General features: G+C 45.7%; 1 protein-coding gene across 1 annotated transcript in view; it reads right to left on the reverse strand.

Annotated features, from left to right (window-relative positions):
- The window catches only part of LOC119160767 (organic cation transporter protein), a 718234-nt gene that overhangs the window by 498173 nt on the left and 195841 nt on the right, over positions 1–24220 (reverse strand). The window contains exon 3 of the mRNA XM_075880997.1: positions 401–629. Coding sequence (XP_075737112.1) covers positions 401–617 — 217 coding nt within the window. The 5' untranslated portion in view covers positions 618–629. The remainder of the gene's footprint in view (positions 1–400; positions 630–24220) is intronic.

Consider the following 24220-nt stretch of genomic DNA (forward strand, 5'->3'; position numbering starts at 1 on the left):
AACAAGAGGAAGATTTCTTGATGTGAGCGCGCGCTCAATATGATACGCACGGAGCGTTGCGTGACGTGACGATAACAACATCTGCAGCACACGACAGCATAGGACCGCCCGGCCACCTGAAATGCTCTGCACTGAAAATTATTTGAAAAGGACGTCTTCGTCTCATTGATGGGAGCCTTGTTAAAAAAACAGGCTTCCATGAGGGAAGCCGAAACGCCTTTTTCCAGGTTGATGTCACTGCATGGTATAACGGCATTATATATGGAGACGCCATACTGAGGTTCCCTTTAGGACTCCTATAGTACTGTGCTTACAAGAACTCGTTTAGTAAATTTTAGGGAGTACGTTTACTGGCAGGTCCTTGGACCACTTCGGTCGGTGATAGGCACAATTACCATACCTTCAGTGGGAGGCACGGCTTCTGAGTGCCACTGTTGTGAGGTCCAGTTTCGCAGCTGTGGTGGCCTGGCGCACCAGTGTCGCAGGGAGGGAGCCGTGAAAGAGAGTGACATGGCGTAATAGGCTGCCGGGAAGCCTCGGAAGAAGCAGAACACCAGCACCGGGTAGTGCCAGGGCCCCAGATGTACCAAGATGTCGTCTACTGTGCTCGTGGCCATTGGGGTGTTGGGCTGCGCGTGAAGAAGACGATTGCTGGGACGCGATTCAAAGAGTTGATGCCCTTCTTTGGGCTACTTCGCGTGACATTCCGGATGATGCGCACTCGCTTTTGAATTGTATAAGCACCACTGCCGGATTCAGTGTGGATAGCTGGTACACTATAATCTCTGTGTCTAACTTACGGGAAATGAACTCATCAATTCAGCGTTATCAAGCACTTTTTGTGTGGATTGACTTGTGTAGTTGGTGGCCCTATTGCAGAAAAACCAACCCCACTGGGTACCAGCGTCCAGCGCCATGCCTGATTATGGGCCTAGCATTGCGCTGGTACCAGCGCTTCCCAGCGGTGGTACTGGGACGCTGAAGCGGTAGTGTCCCAGTACTCTGCGCAAAATGGCTTCACAGGTTAAAGAGTTTGTACTCATTCCCCATTAATAAATACATAAATAAATAAATCAGCGCGCATTCACATTAGGAATTAAAAAACAAAAAATAGAAACTATAAAATGCGTCCTGTCGGAATTCGAACTCGCCATCTCCCGATTTCGAACAGAGTATACAACCCACCACAGCACACCAGAGCGTGTTTGTTGGGTTGTAAAATGTATATTTATCCGAACAACACGCCGTTCGACTTCATGTTCGCAAGTTGCACAGTGAAGATTGACAAAATATTCCTTTCCAAATACAAATTGCGTCTTGATTCAACAGTTACGAACGGCTTCCGGGCACCGAATGACTTGAGGATATTGGCAAGAGCACAAAGTTTTTTTTTAAAGCATCCGCATCTTAATTCTGAAAAAAAAACTAAAATTGACTGGACTAGCAGCCACAGATTGTATACATCCCTACCAGCATAATTTGCTTGGGCCAAGCATGATAAATCATCAGTGGCCAAGCTGTCCATGCTTGGAAAGTTATTAAAGGCCAAGGAAAGTATGTGCTTGGGAAGTATGACAAGCCTGCCATCGGCCAAGCAAAATAAGGCCGTGCTTGGAAAATCATTGGAAACACCCTTTTACAAATACGGCACTGCGTTGGAATACCATGCAATAGCCAAGCATGTTCTTGGAATCAGAGCCAAGCATTTGGGCCAATGCATTATCGGGCCAATTCATTTTAGTTTTCATCTTGGCTACAACTGGATGCCCGGCTACTTTCTTCAAGATTTTCGCATGCCTCCCCCCACTAGAAGTAACAAGATAAAAATTTAGGTGCTTCATGTTTATTTTACCCGTATTATACAGAAGGCAATATGTCATTTTTTTCATTTTCCGAACTTTTGTGACTCTGAAGTGTTGCATGGGCTTCGCTTGAAGTAATCCATCATAGTGGCATGCCTTCTTGCAAAGGTGCACCTTCTTGATCAGAAGCAAACATGAGCAATCCTTTTGTTACGTCCGAAACAGCTGCGTCAGCTTTGTTAAACAGAGTATGTCTCATCTGGGAAATGAGAAAACAAAATAACATCATGAGGTCCTCTTGTTCAATAAGCCATCATTTAGACCACCACTTTCACCAATTTTCAACAAAACACAGTAGGAACATTTTTTTGGGAAGCAAATTCGATATGCATGATTATGAGAATGACAGCATCTGCACAGACGTGAAGAATATACTTGTTTGACTGCATGATGCAGTTTCGTTACTGAAGTAGCGTGAATAGTCATGAGAGACTCCCATCAATACAAAAAAAAACATCTCGCACATTATAACATATATTCTCTCGATTGAAAAACGGTAATCTTTTACTGATATCATTAGGAAAGCAGCATTGGCACAGAAGCACTGTTAAGTGTCCTTGCTTTTTCTTGTATGTACGTATTTTTATATTTGAAAACATTACTGAGGTATTGAATGCAGATTCCATTATGAAGGTTATTTTGGTCGTGTAGCTTGTGTTGTAAGTTCTTTAATATATTTCAATGCTTATTATAGAGCAGTGCTGCCGCTTAGTAGTGTAGCTAAATGTTAAAACGATGAAATTGGTTAGGTGCTCTGGTTCTCGGCTCCCATAAATCGGCAAGCTGACAGAGCAGGAAATAGAATCAAACAACATTGAAGTGGTGAATATGATGGTAGTGAAACTGTTTCGATGCTCAATCTTTGCTTGAGATGGCAGAAGTTGGCTTTTTCAGGGAGCCAGCATATGTAAAATGAAAAAAAAAGTATATTATTAGGTCCAATTTTCATAAAAAACATCAGTGATGCAGTATGTGCAATATTCTGTTCATAGTGAAACATTTTCTAAAAACAGCAACCAAAATATCACAGCATAGAGAAGTCTACATAACAAAAAGTCATGAGGATGTTGACAATAAAAGCTAAAGCAAGAAACCAATTTATTTGTTTTCTGTTGATGCTCACCAAGCAGCAGCGGCCGCACATTTGCAGGTATATAAATGGAAAATTGTTCTCAGTGACTCAGCAGTACTTCTTCGTAACCACACTAGTAAATTATGATGAAGCTTTCTGTGCACAGCGTATTCAGCACTGCTGACATTTTTTTAGGAATAGCTCACCTGTAAGAAAAAAAGCAATACATAAATGAGAAAATTGATAAACGTAACACATGTATAAAAGCTTTGAAAATCCTCTACTATATGCAGTGGTTGTGGTACCAACATAAAGATAATCTTCCCATAACAAAACAGCATCAGTTCATCAAAATGTCCATTGCACATTTACAAAGTACTTGTAGGACTGGCGAAAGTATGCCTTCGTTGTAGAAAAATGTGAATAAAATTCGCAAGACTCAGTAAGCATTCAGGCCTAATTACTTCATGTAAACAGCAGTTTTTGTTTAAATTTCATAAATTTCTTGTTGGACAACTGAAAGAATCGTGTTTTGGTGTAATTTAAAAATATTCTGACGACTGGCACTCACTCCATGCAAAACAATACAGCGGATATACGTAACTAATAATACATTTAGATGATTATACATCATTTACGACAGATAATACAATGAAAATTTTGAATAAATGCATTGAATTTAGACTAGCATGGCTCACCAACGTTGCGTACTTATTCACTAACCACAACTTTCAAACTGCGCCAACATCTGAAATGACAACTTTCTCAATATCGATAAACGAAATCACGAAGCCGCTTAAGCTCAAATTTCATCATAACTTTTTTCAAATGTATATTTCTACTAAAGTAGACCCAACAATACCGAGGAACCCTACTGCGTCAAATCTTTACGTAAAAGGAAAAAATTACAGGCGCAGAAGAATTTCGATGGTCACCCCATGATTTTCTGGCATTCGGCACCAGCCTTCATATCTATTTTACCTTTTAAATATGACCGCACGCCCAAGTTTATAATTTCGAATTAATTAATAAAGCACTGGCGTCGACCCTAAATCACATGGCGCGTTAGCGAGATGCACTCGTCGTCAGCGACAAGAAGTCTTGCCAGAAGCAAACAAGAAATAGCCGCGCACCACGCGTCAACATACACAACCAGCGGCTGGGCGACTGTCCTTCGGACCGCGCCGTTTTGGTTCATTTCAAGTTTTTCCCGAAAACAGTGTATCGCTCATTTAAAAAAAAATACACCGAATTGAATCGATGCTTGAACACTGTGCCGAAGAACGTTTCGAATTTGTCCGGCTTTTACTTGTAACAAAAGAAAACTACGCCATGTTCAATCTCGCCAAGACGAGCTAGGACTACAGCTAGGACTACGCAGCGCCCGCTTCTTAACACATGCGCTATTTTCGCCGTTGTAAACCTGACCGCCAATTCGCATAAGGCACTGAGAGAACAAGGGCAAATACAGGTACTGCTGATACTTACTCACCTTCAAGTTGAACTTCAATAAACAGCTGGTCACTGCACGGCTGTGACGGCCGTGAGATCTATCCAACGTGCAAACAAGGTGAAGATGGCGCGCAGACATACATGCACGCGGTAGAATGTGAAAGCGAGCATAAACGCCGCATGCGTGTATAGTGGTTTAAAGCTAGATTATTTCCAATATTTTGATGACTTTTGTGCTAGTACGTAAGTCCTTTATAGCTGTTTGTAGGCATCTGAGAATGGCCTGTCTGGAGGCTTTGGTGAACTATTTTTAAAGCGCAGTAGGGCTGTGCATGGGCCAAACGGCGCGCGCATGGTGGAAAGTGTGCAGTTTAAACGCCACACTGTGCACTTGCTGGTACACTTCTGGTGCTTTGGATGAAAAGAAAACAAAAAGAGGTATTCCATAGAGAAGCCAGTGCGAACTGAATTAAGGACTGAAAAAATGATCATCCGTGGCTATTCGGTAGCTGTTCGTCTGACTTCGCGACAAAGTGACCTTGTACATCCCTTGTACATGCTCCCGTGCCCCGAATTTTCGTCGAATAGTATATAATACACAAAAGTAAGTAGCCTTGATGCCCAGGCAAATTCTGTCAGCATAGACCAGCCACCATTGTATGTGTCAAGAAAGCCCTCGGCCTCCATGTTAATTATCAAAAGTATTTCGCAAAACTTTTGTTTTCTTTATATTATTGAGAACGAAAAACTAGGAGAACGACCAAAAACTAATAAAAATTGAGGTTTTCGCTACCATCTCGCCCATATTTTGCTTTTAGGCCATGCCATTTTCTGTCACACTGTCCAGGCATTGGCCAATGATAACGGAAGCCAATGGGAGTCCAAGCTGCTGCCAATCGTCGGTAATCGGCCACTGCTAGCTGGTAACGATATTTGCAGTTATATTGATACCTGCAACTAAGAAGCCGCCGAAGGAATTACTAATGCAATCCGCTGAAAAAGTATGCCAGCGTGCTAGTTCACTAAGTTGTACCAAATTACCAACTCAAAATGGCGTGTTATTACATACGAGTCAGAGAAGTACCGGCTACTGCGCTCAGAAGGAAGCTTTTGGGTGACAGCCTGCATGCGTTGCTGAAAGCATGACACATCGATCGGCCTCGTGCGGGCGTCGCACACGGGATGGATAAATTGTCGATTTAGGCTCGCGGATGTCTAAACTGTACTTTACAGTCATTCTTATGCTTTTGAATTGTGCCTACCTAAAGTAAAAAGCGCCGCCAGCTTGTACACTGACGCGGCCGGCACGATAGGCCTCGCGGGGACGGGGCACAGGATGAGAACCGGATGTGGACTCACACGGACATTTGGATGTGCACAGTCTGGTTTCGTGCTCAGCGTTCACAGTGTTTTGTTTCTTCTTTTCTTTCTTTTTTATTTTTTTGTTTTTCTTTTGTTTGTTTCTTTAGTTCTCTCTCACTCTCGCAAACATCTTTGAAGGCGAGAGGGACGTGGCAGCAACGAAGTTTGAGCGTCTATGTTAGTATAACTCATCCCCTGACGAAGGGAGGACCCCTCCCGAAACTTTTGGGAAATAAATATATTTATCCTTGTTGACAACGCTCCCGTTGTGCCATTTCCCATATATATATATATATATATATATATATATATATATATATATATATATATATATATATATATATATATTGTTATGTCCGGTGTTGTCGTCGGCCCATAGACGTACGCGTTGGTCGCGGTAGTCCAGAAAGATCAGACAGCTTCGAACGGTTAAAAACAAGTTTATTCCTATTCGGATGGAGGCGGCGGCCGAACTGCCGGGGGAAACGAACGGTGGCTCGTTTGCGCCGAGCGGGGGAAGGGGAGGAGTCAACATCTGGAAGCAGTTTTAGCATCCGCTCCTTCGCGGGTTCGGAGGCCCGCTCGCGACAGAGGGGTGCTTGGAACACAACATCTCCTCCCTCCTTAGATTGTCGCTTGGAAGCGATCTGGGGGCCGCCATGGGCGCGTGGACGCTCTGGACGCACTAGGAAGAGAAGCCTCCGCTCACTGGGTGTCGTTTCTTTTGTGTTCAGGGCCGGCGGGCGGCGGCGCCGATTCATCTGGTGCGAGATGCCAGGCTAAGTGGAACGAATATTCCGTTGAGGTGGCTGCTTGAATGGGAGGTTCCCTTGGCAAATTATCTGAATGGCGTAGCTGATTAAGGTGGCGGCGTGTGGCCTTTCTACCAATTATGGTACACCAGCGCCCTATCAGGTTTGCGGTGGATTCCGGAGCAGCATGTACGCTCATCAGCGAGGACACTTTTTGCGCTACTTGGCGTGAAAACGCGCCAGCTCTCCAGCAAGACGACACGCAGCTGAGAACGTGGTCCGGACATTCCCTTCCACTGCTGGGCTGTGCCAACGTAGACGTGTACTACAACGGGCAGACCCATCAGCTCTCCTTGCTAGTCGTCCGCGGTTCTGGATCAAGCCTTTTAGGACGAAATTGGTTCACCCCCCTTGGAGTGGTCATTGGCGGAGTTCACCACACACCCAGTTATCCGTCAGTGGAGCAGCTTCAAGATAAGTACAAAGCGGTTTTCTCCGAAGAAATACCAGGGAACAACGGACCTCCAGTCACACTGGAGCTGCGGGAGGATGCGACGCCGAAATGTTTAGAAGCTAGGTCGGTGCCTTTCGCCCTACGAACGTCAGTCGAGAATGAGCTTGACCGACTGCAGGAACAAGGGATCATCGAACCGACGCAACATTCGGAATGGCTACACCACTCGTTGTCGTCCGAAAGAAGAACGGCACCCTACGCCTCTGCGGAGACTACCGGAGCACTGTCAACCTGGCGACAAAAGCATCTTCCTACCCACTGCCAACACCGGAAGAGGTTTTTAGCACGCTTCGTGGTGGAAAAATTTTCAGCACCTTGGACATGACACAAGCCTACCAGCAGCTGAAGATGAGCGAATCAACGTCTGTACTGCTCACGATAAACACTATTAAAGGTCTTTACAAAGTTAAAAGGCTACCATTCGGAATATCTGCAGCGCCAGCAATCTTCCAGAAATTTATGGAGTCTATACTTAGCGGGATGCCAGGTGTTTGCGTCTACTTGGACGATGTTATTGTCGGTGGCGCCTCCAATGAAGAGCACAAAGAACGCTTGGAGCTCATTTTGGAAAGGCTAGCAAATGCTAATTTGCGCATCAGTAAAGAAAAATGTGTTTTTGCGGTGCCTGAAGTGAAGTTTCTTGGACAACAAATTGACGCGCAGGGTCAATTTGTTGTCCCATCCTCGTTGCCACTGTTATGTCGGGTGTTGTCGTCGGCCCATAGACGTACGCGTTGGTCGCGGTAGTCCAAAAAGCTCAGACAGCCTCAAACGGTTAAAAACAAGTTTATTCCTATTCGGATGGAGGCGGCGGCCGAACTGCCGGGGGAAACAAACAGTGGCTCGTTTGCGCCGTGCGGGGGGAAGGAAAGGAGTCAACATCTGGAAGCAGTTTCAGCATCCGGTCCTTCGCGGGTTCGGAGGCTCGCTCGTGACACAGGCGTGCTTGGGACACAACAACTATATATATATATATATATATATATATATATATATATATATATATATATATATATATATATATATATATATATATATATATATATATATATATATATATATATATATATATATATATATATATATATATATATATACAGAAGAATAACTTCGGTTATAAATATGAAAGTAGATGCGCTTTCACATAACAACTGTTTATTGTGCCGACGTTTCGACAGGAACCCTGTCTTTTTCAAGGCATAATACTATTTACATATGTTACAGGAGGGGAGGGGTCTTTTCAAAAAGAGAAAAAGAGGCACTACTCACGTTGAGCAACTGCGAAGATCTCGTCATCAAACCAGCAGACAAAGGAGGCGCGATTGTTGTTCTGAATAGATCGGACTACATTGAGGAAGGCAAGCGACAACTAAATAACAAACAATTCTACAAACACCTCGACTTTGACCCTACCACGGAGCACAAAAAAATCATTGTAACAACCCTAGAGAATCTCACACGTGAAGGCGCCATTAATTCAAAGCTTAAAAAGGCACTTATTACGGTACATTCAGCGCCTGGTCGTTTTTACATGCTGCCGAAGATTCATAAAGAAAATAACCCTGGCAGACCCATTATATCAGGCACGGGAACGTTAACGGAACCCATTTCCAGTTATATTGATTCTTTAATCAAAGACATACCACCCACACATGAGTCCTTCTTGCGTGACACAAACCACTTTCTTCGGGAAATAGCAGACGTGAAAATTCCAGACGGTGCATTTCTCGTAACATTGGATGTTAGCTCACTCTACACAAATATCCCACATGACGATGGTATAAGGGCACTTGTTGAATCGTATGGCACACACAACCCTGTCGCTTATCCAAGCAAAAAAGTAATTGAAATCTTCACAAGACTTGTACTCGATTTGAACAGCTTTGAATTTAACAACCAGTACTATCTTCAAATCAGCGGTACGGCAATGGGTACAAGAATGGCCCCAAACTACGCTAACATATTCATGCACCACATGGAGTCCAATTTTCTTTCATCTTGTAATATCAAACCATTACTCTATAAACGGTACCTAGATGATATATTCATTATTTGGACACATTCGGAAAACGAGCTCCTCAAATTCATACAGGCTTTCAACCAGGTACACCCCAGCATTTATTTTACACACACCTACTCTAACACTGAAATAAACTTTCTTGATGTACTCATTCGAGTTGACGATGGTGCGTTGGTAACTAACGTATACAGAAAACCTACAGACAGGCAACAATACCTGCACTTCAAAAGCTGCCACTCGCGACATTGCAAGACCAGCATTCCCTATTCCCAAGCACACAGATTTCGACGAATCTGCTCCCGCACCGAGGACTTCCACAAAAACAGCACACATATGCGCGAAGTACTCCTTAATCAAGAATACCCGCCAGCTATCATCGATGACGCCATCAAAAAAGCTGAAAATCTGGACCGCCAGATTCTTCTCAACCACCAGAGAAACGCCGACCAACACCGCAACAAAAACTTGCTATTAACTTTCACGAGCAACCCACCGAACATAAACAAGGTCCTAAGAAAACACTTTAACATATTGGAACAGAGCGTGCGACTATCCAAAATGTTCACTTCTCCTCCTTGTGTTGTATACAGAAGGCCGAAAAATATAAAGGATCATTTATTAAATTCAAAGATAGGTGTGAAATCTCAAATTGGGTGTCACCCTTGCGGAAAAAGCAGATGCAGGGTATGCAAACACATGCAGACAACGACAGTGGCGAAAAGCACCCACTCGGATTTTAAGCACAGGATAAGAGGTGCACTAGACTGTGACTCAGACAACGTCATATACCTCCTGGAAGGTGGGGTATGTAACAAGCAATACGTGGGCCAGACAGACACTCCGTTTAGAATTAGATTCAACAACCATCGGGCACATGTACGATCTCTGCCAGGCCTTCCACTTTCAAAACACTGCACATTAAAAGACCACAGCTTTGATGACATCAGGGTTACACTACTAGAAAACAAATTTCGAACAATCAGAGAACGGGAACAACGGGAATCTTATTTTATCTACAAATTTAACACGATAAAATACGGAATAAATGAACACCCAGGCACTCTGTCTGCGTTACGACAACTAAAAGACGCAAACGCTTCTCTCTAATCAGTCCGGTTTCATTACGACAATAATATTACCCGCTAACAAAGCTTTTGGCCTATGCATCTGAAAACATAGAAAGGATTTGCCTCATCAAGCACAGCCGGAACGCACAGATAAGTGGTCCCGGATGTCGTATTGTTCCCCCCCCCTTTTTTTTTTCTTTTTCTTTCTCTTCTTTAAGTTGAAACGCACATTATGTTCCTTCACTGACAAGGAGCTGACAACTAGGTGGTTTCGTTAACTTTTTCGTGAATGCGCGCATGTCTTCCCAAGTGAGCCGCAACTGTGTGGTGACTGTCTCAGATGTCGTACAGTCTCCCCCCTCCCCCCCCCCCCCCAATGGTTTTTTTTCTTTTTTTTTCTTCTTCAATTTTTAACGCACATTCTGTTCCTTCACTGACAAGAAGCCAATGCATATAAGGAATATCGATGGCGGTGCCTCATTCACCGGCTTTTTCGCTTCTCCCGACGCCACCAGCATGCACTTAAAGCGCTTAAGCCCTCCCCATTAACTTGTCATACACTTCAAAGAGGAACGAGCCGCCAGCGGACTACACGGAAAGGTGAAATACAAAAACGGTGGCTCCCTGCCCACTTGGGGAAGTGTGGGTGCGGGGGAGGTATTGTTGACAATGATGACATTCCTCATCTACCTCTGCCCTACTCTGTTGAAATGCTGCCCCTTTCTAATTACGCCGTGTCGGTCTTGCTTCTTCTCCTAGATTTTCTATATTTTATTTAATGTTTGTCCTCCGGTTTCGCTGTTTCTTCTTTTTTCTTTTTTTTCTCTCTCTCTCAATTGACCCCTCCCCTCCTGTCTCGACAGGATATAAAAAGGCACGGAACATATGTAAATAGTATTATGCCTTGAAAAAGACAGGGTTCCTGTCGAAACGTCGGCACAATAAACAGTTGTTATGTGAAAGCGCATCTACTTTCATATATATATATATATATATATATATATATATATATATATATATATATATATATATATATATATATATATATAGAGAGAGAGAGAGAGAGAGAGAGAGAGAGAGAACTTAGTGGTTGGCCTAATTTAATTTCCAACGGTTTTCACGGCAGGACCGGTCTTCGTCAGGGTTTGCGAACAAGTGCGACGCTACGCGAACATCCCGCATCGACATGGCGGTTTACTAAGAGGGAAAGAGTGATAAATTAGTGGTTTGTTAAACTGGTGACACTGTGCTGTGCCGAACTGTTCTCTTCGTCTCATTCGTTGGAGCAAGCAAAAGAGAAGAGAGAAAGAAACAAGGGTGAGATAGGCCCCATTCAGAGTGGGGCATGGGTTATACGTTTGGGCGAACTATAAATTAGGGGACAGCAGAATGCAAACAAACCGACTAAACATTCAAAAGAGTAAATATAGTAAAAAATTTGGTGGGGGGAGCATAACAGAGGGGGATTGGGCGGCCTATGTGACGTGGATTTGAAGGTCGTGAAGGGACATTGTTGACGAGTTTGGGTGGCAGGCAATTACTTGCAGCGAAATGACGGACTCGGCAGAGAGAGTCTCCGATCCGGGCCCTTCTGTGGTAAGTTAGGAAAAAGGAAAGAAGAAACAGGTGCTTCATTTTCGCTTAAACTATACTGACACGTTTTTTATGTGTGCGGGGGGAGGGGGGAATTCCGGGGAAAAGATGGTGAAAGTACACAAGGCCGTTTAAAAAGTAAAGGATCAATCTAAGGCTTGAAGATACACATTGTCCATATGACTGCATGCACGTATTCAGCCCTTTGGTACTAGTCCCCGAAGCGGCTGTGATTGAAACCGGCTGGCGTTGGTTGGGATCTCTCACTTACAGATAACAAGGCCAACATAAGTTAAACGGAATGGCAAAAAAATTATAAAAAAGGTGAATTGTGAAAAGGAACAAATATTAACAAACATAATGAAATAGGTAATATTGTGCGAGAGATATGTGGACAAATCTGGAAAATCAGGAAAATGCAAACAGAACAAAAGTAACGATAAAATAAAATACAATATTAATTTCCCAGATTTATCCACACATCTCTCGCACAAAATCACCTATTCCATTCTGTTTGTTATAATTTGTTCTATTTTCATATTTCACGTTTTTACATATTTATTGCCATTCAATGATTCTGGCAGGCTATGCAGTCGAAAAACGCAGTTTGAACTATGAAGTGCCTTCTTTGAACAGAAATATCCATCTAGGTTAATCAATGATGTGATGAGGCGCACTGACGCATTAGAGCCCACAACGCTCTGTAAAACTGAGAAAAAACTAAGATTTGTTCACAGGTTAACTAAGCTTTAACACACATTGCATCGGCCCTTAATGTCACAAGTATTCTCAGAAAACACTACAACCTTCTTCAGCAGAGTGAATGCCTTGCACGATACTTTTCACAACCACCAAGAGTTGTGTACAGACCTGTGAAATATCTAGGCGATTTGCTGATTTCGTCTAAAACTAAATGCAATACAACATTCAAATGGTAGGTTGCCATCCCTGTAAAAAAACCTCGCTGCAAAGTGTGCGCTCACATGACAACGACAACCTTAGCAACAAGCAAAGTGACTAACTTCAAAATAACTATCAGGGGAAATTTTAATACAAACACAAAGAACGTCATTTATTTGCATGAATGCTCAGCCTGCCCTTTAAAACTTAAACTGCTTTTAGTTGCCCCGCCGCGATGGTCTAGTGGCTAAGGTACTCGACTGCTGACCCGCAGGGCGCGGGTTCGATTCCCGGCTGCGGCGGCTGCATTTCCGATGGAGGCGGAATTCTTGTAGGCCCGTGTGCTCAGATTTGAGTGCACGTTAAAGAACCCCAGGTGGTCAAAATTTCCGGAGCCCTCCACTACGGCGTCTCTCATAATCATATCGTGGTTTTGGGACGTTAAACCCCACAAATCAATCAATGCTTTTAGTTATCGCTTCAAAGATCATGGAGCTCAAGTGCATGCACTTTCTCTCTTACCAGTTTCAAGACATGTTAGCACCACATGTCATTCTTCTAGCAACATCCGAATCACAATAACTGAACCAGGTTTCAAAACACAATATTGCCACGTTCCATTTCCCAAGTTTTTGTTATCGTCCGAAAACACCGCACGATTCTCAGCGCAAACCGCGCCTGCAGTTTTCTAGAAGGTTCCGCACTGTAGTAGATCATTTCGATAAGATCACGCCCACTGTGCGAACGGTACAGATTGTTCTGGAAGCTACGCCACCGCCAGCGATAACGCTAGAACATTCGACGGCAAGAGTATAAATGCCGACGCGCTTCGCCGCTTGTCAGTTGTTGATCGAAGGCCGACGCTCCGTTCGCCGCTATCAGTCCGAGACTGCTATCTGTGCGAGACTGCTGCTGTAATTGGACTTTCAGTTTACCGGGCACAGGTTCGCCCAAATAAACTGTTAAATCCTAACACGAAGTCTCCTGTCTTCGGCCACGTCACGACCCCGTGACATCTGCATGTGAACAAAGGAACAACGGTCGCATACATCGAAGAAATTGTCGAAGCCACCAGTGCTTTCGCCCTCGCCGATTCTGCGGAACCTGCTCAGAGGAACCAAGCCCCTCCCATATCTTTCGACGTCAATCCCAGACTTCCGAACGATAAGCAAGAACAGCTCAAGGCCCTGCTCCTGCAATACGAAGATTGCTTTTCGTCGTCATCGAAAATTCGGCAGACCCCAATCACGAAACTGCAGGCGCGGTTTGCGCTGAGAATCGTGCGGTGTTTTCGGACGATAACAAAAACTTGGGAAATGGAACGTGGCAATATGACCGTGAAGTTAGAGAGTCATTCCTAATTCATTCATTCCAAACTCTCTCAAATGGAATGAATGAAAGCTCGGGAACACTTACTTGCATGTTGCCTTAGCTCATCATTAAATTTTAGCAATAGCTGGTGCTGGTTTGTTGTGCTAGTTCAATGATTTGCCTATTATTGCGTACATAATGTCTCTAGTCTGCATCCCGCACACCTTTGAACACACACGATTTCTGCACTTTTTGTAACGTCTTAATAACACGTTCTATAAGTTTTTTCTGTGCTCATTTAAAAGGAAATCCTTCTACATTTGTGTTCACATGAGCGATTGTGCGTAGTTTGATGCTCTGCCTGAATTTGCTCAGTGCGTGCTTTTAATCATTGAATTTTGTTTTATTTCTGATGTTGTCTTGTATACTTCCTTCGATGCGAACAATTTACCGCGTCTGTATTAGCCAGATATGTCATCTGGCTATTAGCCAGATATGTCATCTGTAATAGCCAGGTAGGCCATCTGGCTATTGTGAATTGTCTAGTGTATTGCATATATTCACGTCTGTCAATTGACTTGCATTGTTTATCTGTTATCTAGCGTAAAAAAGCGAGAAATGACGCATTCTGTTGATACCGGAGCCAGCCGCTCATATATAGTCACTGCGCGGCCTTTCATCATTTCGGCGAACAGTCATTAAAAGCTGCGCTTCGTACGTTCTTGTCGTTTTTTCCTGACAGTATATATACAGTCGCGAAAAGTAGACGAAAAGCGTTATATATTGCGGGTGAATAGATACTTTGCCGTGGGCAGGAATTTGCCCATGGCATGTTAACTGTTCACCCACTTTTCTTTCTTCACATTTACATTCCATTTGGCCTCCCCTATACTTTCTTATGCTTTCTATACTTTCTAAAACTAGCCACCCTGTTTACGAGGTGTCTCCTTACGGGAAGAGTACCAGAGTCTTGGAAGAACGATAACATCAACTTAATACATAAGAAAGGAGATGACAAGGACTTGAAGTGTTACAGGCCGATCAGCTTGCTCTCCGTAGTATACAAGCTATTTACAAAGGTAATTGCTAACAGAGTAAAGAAAACATTAAGATTCAATCAACCAAAGGAACAAGCAAGATTTTGAACAGGCTACTCAACAATCGACCACATTCATACTATCAATCAGGTAATAGAGAAATGCTCAGAATATAATCAACCACTATACATAGCCTTCATAAATTACGAGAAAGCGTTTGATTCATTAGAAATATCAGCCGTCATGCAGACACTGCGGAATCAGGGCGTCGATGCAGTATATATAAACAACCTTGAAGAAATCTACAGGGGATCACCTGCTACCATAGTGCTTCATAATGAAAGCAACAGAATACCAATCAAGAAGGGTGTAAGGCAGGGGGACACCATCTCCCCAATTCTATTTACCGCGTGCTTACAGGAGTTTTTCAGAAGCTTAGAATGGGAGCAGTTAGGGATAAGAGTTAATGGAGAATACCTTAGCAACCTGCACTTTGCCGATGACATTGCATTGCTTAGTAACTCAGGGGACGAATTGCAACTGATGATTACGGAGTTAGACAAAGAGAGCGGAAAGGTGGGTCTTAAAATTAATTCGCAGAAAACGAAAGTAACGTACAACCTCGGAAAAGAGCAGCGCTTCGAGATAGGTAATTGTGCACTTCAACTTGTAAAAGACTATGTCTACTTAAGGCAGGTAATAACCGCGGAGCCGAACCACAATATTGAAGTGACTAGTAGAATAAGAATAGGGTGGAGCACCTTTGGCAAGCACTCTCAAATTATTACAGGCAGATTGCCACTATCCCTCAAGAGGAAGGTATATAACAGCTGTATCTTTCCGGTACTTAGCTACGGAGGAGAAACCTGCAGACTTACAAAGAGGGTTCAGGTTAAATTGAGGACGACGCAGCGAGCAATGGAAAGAAAATTGGTAGGTGTAACCTTCAGAGACAAGAAGAGAGCAGAGTGGATTAGGGAAGAAACAGGGGTGAAGGATATCATAGTTGAAATCAAGAAGAGGAAAGGGACATGGGCCGGGCATGTAGCGCGTACACAGGATAACCGCTGGTCATTAAGGGTAACTAACTGGATTCCCAGAGAAGGCAAGCGGGTTAGGGGGAAACAGAAGATTAGGTGGGCAGATGTGATTAAGAAGTGTGCGGGTATAAATTTGCAGCAGCAAGCCAAGGACCGGGTTAACTGGCGGAACATGGGAGAGTCCTTTGTCCTGCAGTGGACGTAGTCAGGATAATGAAGAAGATGATGATGTTGATGATACTTTATTTGCCATTATTGTCTGCTAGATTTCTTCAATATTGAGTCAAAACACGGAAAAATTAGCCCTATTGTATACTCTTCTTTCACTTATTCATTAACGAGGGTCTCCTACTGTTAGACTTGGTGCCTTAGGATGTATACGAATACGAGTGACTATTGGTAACCTACCAGGTCGTAATGAGTTCACGTGCTACGTGACGTCACACAGGCTCTTAAAGAGTGTGTCACACTCACCGTCATGGCTACAGATGGCATTGACTGACACTCGCACGTTTAGTTTAACTTATATACCCAATAAAGTGGCTGGGTGGATAGCCGCCATGGTAGCTCAGTGGTAAAGCCTTGATCGCGTTATTTGAAGGTCGCAGGCTTGGTTCCTGCCCACGGCAAGTTATCTTGTCGCCCACTTTTCTTTCTTCACATTAACATTACTATGCGGTCTAATACCCCCCCCCCCTATACTTCTTTGTATCATTGTCTGTTATATTTCAATAATATTGTGCCAAAACACAGAAAAAAGAGCCCTTAAGAATACTCTTCTTTCCCTTATTCAACACCTAGGGTCTCGTACTGGCAGACTTCTTGCCTTAGGTTGTATACGACAGACTATTGGTCAGCTGCTTGCTTGTACTAAGTTCCCGTGCTACGTGACGCCACAGGCTCATAAAAGAATGTACCGCCATGGCTACAGATGGCGCTGACTGATAGTCCCACGTTTAAATTCAGATATATACCCAATAAAGTGGCTGGGAGGATAGCCGCCATGGTACCTCAGTGGTAGAGCATCGGACACGTTATTTGTTGGTGGCAGGTTCAGTTCCTGCCTACGGAAAGTTATTAAGTTATTTCTTCGCCCACTTTTGTTTCTTCACCGTTATACATTACTATTTGGTATAATAACCTCACCTATACATCCTTTGGCATTACTGACTGTATTATATATATATATATATATATATATATATATATATATTATGAAGTCTTGGTAGTCTTGGCTGCGACAGCGTTTATTTGAGGAAAGACCTCGCAAAACGAACGGGCAGAGCCAGCACACAGACGATGACGATGATGATGAACCAGAGTGGCGATGAGGGCAAAGAGACAAGCGGATGATGGTGATTGTGATTATGCAGGGATGAGGACGATGTAAGTTACAAATGCCCACACTAATTCCCCCCCCACTTGAAAGCGGACACCCTGGCCGCCGTAAGTCAAAGTGATGGGGAACGTCGCGTGAAAGGTTTCATGCGACAAACGTGTACAATCTCTGTGCTGCGGTAGCGGCGGTCTGTTGGGGCGACGAGTGGTGTCACACAATAATTAACCGGCGAAGTCTGTTCTAAAACAATGTATGGCCCGATGAAGCGTGGTTGGAATTTGTCACAGAGACCAGGAGTGCGAATAGGTGTCAAAAGCAGCACCTCGTCACCAGGTTGGAAAGACACAACGCGGTGGGATTCGTCATAGATGATCTTCCGCTCGTGCTGTCTCGCTTCAGTATTGATGCGAGCCTGATGGCGAGACTGGGCCAGGCGGGAAATGTATTCTTCGCTAGAAAACTGACATGAATTCCCATGGCTGCTAAAGAAGGAGACGTCGAGAAAGGTAGTCGGGGTGCGTCCGTACACGAGGTAAAACGGTGAGTAGCAAGTTGTTCGCTGAACGGCGGTGTTGTAAGTGAATGTCAGGAATGGTAAAAGAGTGTCCCAGTTTTTGTGGTCGGGTTGGACGTAAACGGCTATCATGTCTGCAAGGGTTCGGTGAAATCTTTCTGTGAGACCATTTGTCTGAGGGTGGTAGCTTGAAGCTGTCTTGTGAGTAGTTCCAGATGCGCGCAGTACTTCATTTACAACTTGTGACAGGAACACTTTGCCGCGGTCACTAAGCAGTACACGAGGAGCCCCATGACGCAATATTATTGCGTGAAGAATAAAGTCTGCAACTTCCACAGCTGAGCCTGTAATAACAGAGGAAGTCTCAGCGTAGCGTGTCAGGTGGTCCACGGCAGTCACTATCCATCGTTTGCCAGCAGATGTGACGGGGAGAGGCCCGTAAAGGTCAACACCTACAACCTCGAACGGCATTGAAGGGCACGGAAGTGGCTGTAGAGGTCCAGCAGGTGCCGACGTGGGGAGTTTACGACGCTGGCATGGGTAGCAGGAACCGACGTACCGAGCTACACTAGAAGAAAGGCCAGGCCAGTAATAACGACATCGAATGCGGTCAAGAGTTTTTTTAAAACCAAGATGACCAGCAGTCAAGTCGTCGTGGAAGGCTTCGAGCACCTGAAGTCGGAGAGAGCGTGGCAGTACAGGAACCCAGCGCTGACCGTCAGGGTGGTAGACGTGGCGGTGGAGAACCCCATTGTCCAGCCTAAAGTGCAGGAGTTGACGACGGAGTCGCGCGTTTGGTGGATGAGAAACTCCCGAAAGGTGGTCCATGATGCGTCTGCAGTATGAATCGGACCGCTGGCGGGAGATAAATGTTGGCTCGTCATCCGAAAAGGGTTGCGTCATTGATGCGAGCGTATGAACTTTGGTAGATGTGGTGGTTGAGTTCTCACCAACGCTCATATGGGTAGTTGGAAGCGGGCAACGAGATAAAGCATCGGCGTCTTGATGTTTTCTGCCTGACTTGTAAGTTATATCAAAGTCGTACTCCTGCAAGCGTAGTATCCACCGACCCAAGCGTCCGGACAAGTTCTTCAGTGTAGAAAGCCAGCATAAGGCATGGTGGTCCGTAACGATTGCGAAGTGACGCCCGTGGAGATAGGGACGGAACTTCTGAACCGACCAAACCACAGCCAAACACTCTTGCTCAGTTATAGTGTAGTTCTTTTCAGCAGCGGTGAGTACGCGACTGGCATATGCAATAACTTTCTCTAGGGAAGACTTGTCGCGTTGTAGAAGTACGGCTCCTATACCAAGGCCGCTAGCGTCGGTATGGAGGATAGTTGGTGCGGCTTCGTCAAAGTGGCAGAGCAGAGGTTCAGACGTGAGTGCCCGCTTCAACAGGTCGAATGCAGTTTGGCATTCTTGAGACCACAGAAAGGGGACGTTGGAAGCAAGTAGTTGGTGTAATGGAGCAGCAATAGAAGCGAAGTTCTGGATAAACCGGCGAAAATAGGAGGCAAGGCCAAGAAAACTGCGAAGCTCCTTTGGTTTTTCGGGGCGCGGAAAGTGAAGGACTGCAGAAATCTTGTCAGGGTCGGGCCGGATGCCATCTTTGCTAACGACGTGTCCTAAGACCTTGATAGATTTGCTAGCGAAAGAGCATTTCTTCGTGTTTATTTGAAGCCCGGCGCCGGCAAGGCACGTCAAAACTTGATCCAATCGTTCTAGGTGCTCAGGAAACGTTGACGAAAAGATAATAATGTCGTCCAGGTAGCAAAGGCAACTTTTCCATTTCAGGCCACGCAGCACGGTATCTATCATGCGCTCAAAAGTCGCGGGTGCGTTGCAGAGCCCGAAAGGCATCACGTTGAATTCATATAGCCCGTCGGGGGTTGCGAATGCCGTTTTCTCTTTATCGTCTTCATGCATGGGGATCTGCCAGTACCCAGAACGCAAGTCGATGCTTGAAAAGAATTCCGCGCCTTGTAGGGAATCAAGGGCGTCGTCAATGCGTGGCATAGGGTACACGTCCTTGCGTGTGATCTTATTGAGCGCCCGGTAGTCCACGCAAAACCGCACAGAGCCATCCTTTTTATGGACCAAAACAATAGGAGATGACCAAGGGCTAGATGAGGGACGGATGACTTCCCGTTTAAGCATGTCCGCAACGTTTTCTTCTATAATTTTTCTTTCAGTTAGAGACACGCGGTAGGGTCGGCGGTGTACAATAGATGTCCCAACAGTTTGAATTCGATGTGCTGTAGTATTAGTGCGGCCCAGCTTAGACGAGCAAATATCGAAAGAATTTGCATGTTTCTGTAACAATGCGAGCAACTGCTGCCTCTGTGAATATGTCAATTCGCTGCTGATAGTGGTGGTAAAGGCGGAGGAAGAAACATGCTCACCGAGGCAAGGTTCTTTAGATGCGATGGCCTGAAGTGGCGTGACGAGTACAGGCTCGAAGTCATCAACACGGGCCACAGTAGTGCGCTGTGGCAGTAAGATCTTCTCCGGTGTAGAGTTGACAGCGGTGACAAGTGCCGAGCCATTGCAAAAACGAACGACACCGGACGGAAGAACTATACCTTTGCGAACGCAAAGTGGTGACGGTGAGACCAATACATCCCCGTGATAGATGCCGTTGGACGTAATGGTGACAATTTGCTCTTGTAGTGGCGGGAGTTCGATGTCTTTCGCAGCGACCAGACGAAGTGGCTTCTGATTATCGTCGTCAAGCATGTAGTCGGTGTCAGCGAGGTGAACGACGCGTTGTCCACAACAAATCGCCGCGGAAGCAGATGATAGAAAATCCCACCCTAAAATTAGTTGGTGAGAGCAGCGGGACAGGACAGCAAACTGGACATGATGGCGGATGCCGTCGATGAAAACACGCACAGTACAAAGCGCGGAAGGGCGAATGATGTTCCCCTGGGCAGCAACTAACGTGGGACCATCGTAAGGCGTCATTACTTTCCTTAAATGTTCACACAAATCAGCACGTATCACAGACAATGTCGCACCTGTGTCCACCAAAGCATCGACTCGCACTCCTTCCACTTTCACAGAAACCATGTTACACGGGCCTAATGGAGGAATTTCAGTTCTAATTCCGAATGCAGTTTTTCCTCCACAAACTGCATCACTTAGTTTTCCGAACGAATATCAGAGGCGAATGAGGCGGGCCGAAGTGGAGAAGTGGAACGGCGGAAGGGCGAAGGCGAGCGGCGTCTCGTGTTTCGGCTGTTTCGTGGTGCAGTCGATGCAGGAGGAGATGGAGACCGGTGCGGGGGAGACGAATAACGCCGACCTTGATAAGACGCCCCGTTGTACAAATCCCGTTCACGCACATCGTTCCGACGCTCATCTTGCTGGCGCTTCCGGCAGAAACGGGATATGTGGCCGCGATAGCCACAGTAGAAGCATACAGGGCGAGACGAGCGCCACGGTGGAGAATAGAAGGCATTCGGGGCACTTGGAGATAGCGCGGTCAGGTGGGCCGAAGGGTCAGGGGGCACGGAATGGTAGTTCACAGGGGTAGCGGCAGCAACTGACGCGTAGGATGGACGTGGCAATGTCGCGTGGGCGTCGCTGGGAGGCACGGCAGCAACTTGAGGGTACGTGGCTAAAGGGTGAGAAGCAGGTGGCTGTACGGGTGCAGAGCCAGTCAGAGATGTAAGTTCCTCCCTGATGATGTCACGTAAGGGCATTCCCGAAGGCTGAGTAGGTCGCAGTGTAGGAGGTGTGAAGCCCATGGACCGCAATTCTTCGCGTATAATGTCCCGGATGAGGTCACGCAGATGGCCTTCTGACGTGGAGTGGTGGTCGCCGATGTCTGGTTGAAGGCGGACGGAGTCCAGCGCATCAAGGCGCTGGCATGTCGCAACGACATCAGCGATGGTAGCTGGGTTTTGCACAGCGAGGGCATTAAAGGCAACAGGCCCAATGCCTTTCAATATGTGGCGCACTTTGTCCGATTCCGGCATGGATTTATTGACACGCCGGCAGAGTGCGAGGACATCCTCGATGTATGAAGTGTACGATTCACCGCGATGTTGTCGGCGAGTATCGAGTGTCCTCTTCACGACGGCGGATCGAATGTCTGGTGTCCCAAAGACGTGCCGCAGCTGCTGCTGGAAGGTAGCCCAGTCGGGTAAGTCAATGACGTGGTTAAAATACCATGTCTTTGCGACTCCGGTCAGATAAAATGGGACGTAACGCAGTTTGGCGGCCTCGTCCCACCGATTAGCGACACTTACGCGGTCGTAGTCGTCGATCCAGTCTTCTACGTCTTCTCCACGACTACCAGCGAAGAGCGGGGGTTCCCGCTGATGTCCGTGTATGTAAGTAGGAGGGGCAGCTTGCGGCGGTGCGTGGTTGATGACATCAGTGCCGGCAGGCTCGGTCTGGGACATGCTGCCTGACTGTGGGAGCAAGCGGCGGCCTGAACGAAGCTCCAGGGGGTATAGCGGGCTGCGGGAGGTCAGAGGACCGAAAATTTACCTCCACCACGTATGAAGTCTTGGTAGTCTTGGCTGCGACAGCGTTTATTTGAGGAAAGACCTCGCAAAACGAACGGGCAGAGCCAGCACACAGACGATGACGATGATGATGAACCAGAGTGGCAATGAGGGCAAAGAGACAAGCGGATGATGGTGTTGTGATTATGCAGGGATGAGGACGATGTAAGTTACAAATGCCCACAATATATATATATATATATATATGTATATATATATATATATATATATATATATATATATATATATATATATATATATATATATATATATATATATATATATATATATATATATATATATATATATGACGTCTAGGTTTAGACAGCGTTTATGCGGCCAAGCCCAAGGGCTCAGCAGCGAACCGGCAGCCTGAGACCGAGCGAGGGCGCACACACCCGATGATGATAGTGGTGACCCTCAGTGAAGATGAGGACACAGACCCAGACGGATGATGATGATTATGATAATGCATATATGAGAAAAAGCACATGACGAATGTCCATACTAATTCCCCCATCGAAACGGCCAACCTGGCAGTGGGAAGTCATTGTGACAGAGAACGTCGCCTGATAGGCTTCATGCAAGACACGTGCACGATCTCTGTGGTGCGGTGACGGTGGTCTGTTGGGATGACAAGTGGGGTCAGATGTAATTAACGGGCGAAGTCTGCTCGATAACTCTGTAAAGCCCATTGAATTATGGCTGAAACTTGTCACACAGGCCAGGTGTACGAGTTTGTGTGAACAGTGAACGAAAGCACCTTGTCACGAGATCAAAAGAATACAAGGCGATGCGATGCGTCATAAATGACTTTTAGATCTGGTTGTTGCGCTTTTGTGTTGATGCTAGCACGGTCGTGACATTGGGCTAGTGTTGAAATGTATTCCTTGCTGGAAGACGGAGACGAGTTCACGTCACTGTAAAAAAGGAAACATCGAGGAAGAAAGTAGGGGAACGTCCATAAACGAGGTAGAACGGCGAATATCCGGTGGTGCGATGAACGGCCGTATTGCAGACAGAGGTGAGGAACGGCAGAAGAGTATTCCAGTTTTTGTGGTTTGGACTGATGAAGATAGCTATCATATCAGCAAGAGTACGGTGAAACAACTCGGTGAAACCGTTGGTTTAAGTGTGGTAGCTTGAAGCTGTCTTGCGTGTTATCCCAGAGGCGCGCAATACTTGATTTAGCACTTCTGAGAGGAACACCCTTCCACGGTCACTCAGCAATATACGAGGGGCGCCATGGCGCAAGATGATGGGGTGCAGAACACAGTCGGCAACTTCTGAAGCAGAGGCAGTTGATACAGACGTTGTCTCCGCGTAGCGTGTCAAGTGGTCTACGGCGGTCACTATCCATCATTTGCCAGTAGTTGTGACGGGAAGAGTGCCGTAAAAGACAATACCTGCAACCTCAAACGGCGTTCTTGGGCATGGCATTGGCTGCAGAGGTCCAGCCGGTGCAGTTGTCTGGATTTTACGACGCTGGCACCGGACACAGGAACTGACGTAGCGCGCGATTCTAGTAGAAATACCAGGGCAGTAGGAGCGATTTCGAATGCGATCGTAATTTTTTCTAATACCAAGATGTCCAGCAGTCAAGTCATCGTGCAAGGCTTCAAGCACGTCAAGCCGAAGAAAGCGTGGTAGCACGGGAACCCAGCATTGACCCTCAGGGTGGAAGATGTGATGGTACAGAGCTCCATTCTCCAGCTTGAATCTCAAGATTTGACGACGATACCACGCGTTTGGTGGACGGGACGCTCCTGAGAGCTGTCTTATAATACGCCTAGAGTACGGATCATACAACTGGCAGGAATGAAATGCGCACTTGTCGTCTGAGAATAGCTGGTCTAATGAGGTGAGCG

This window comes from Rhipicephalus microplus, chromosome X (assembly GCF_043290135.1).
Source record: "Rhipicephalus microplus isolate Deutch F79 chromosome X, USDA_Rmic, whole genome shotgun sequence".
Lineage (NCBI taxonomy): Eukaryota > Metazoa > Arthropoda > Arachnida > Ixodida > Ixodidae > Rhipicephalus > Rhipicephalus microplus.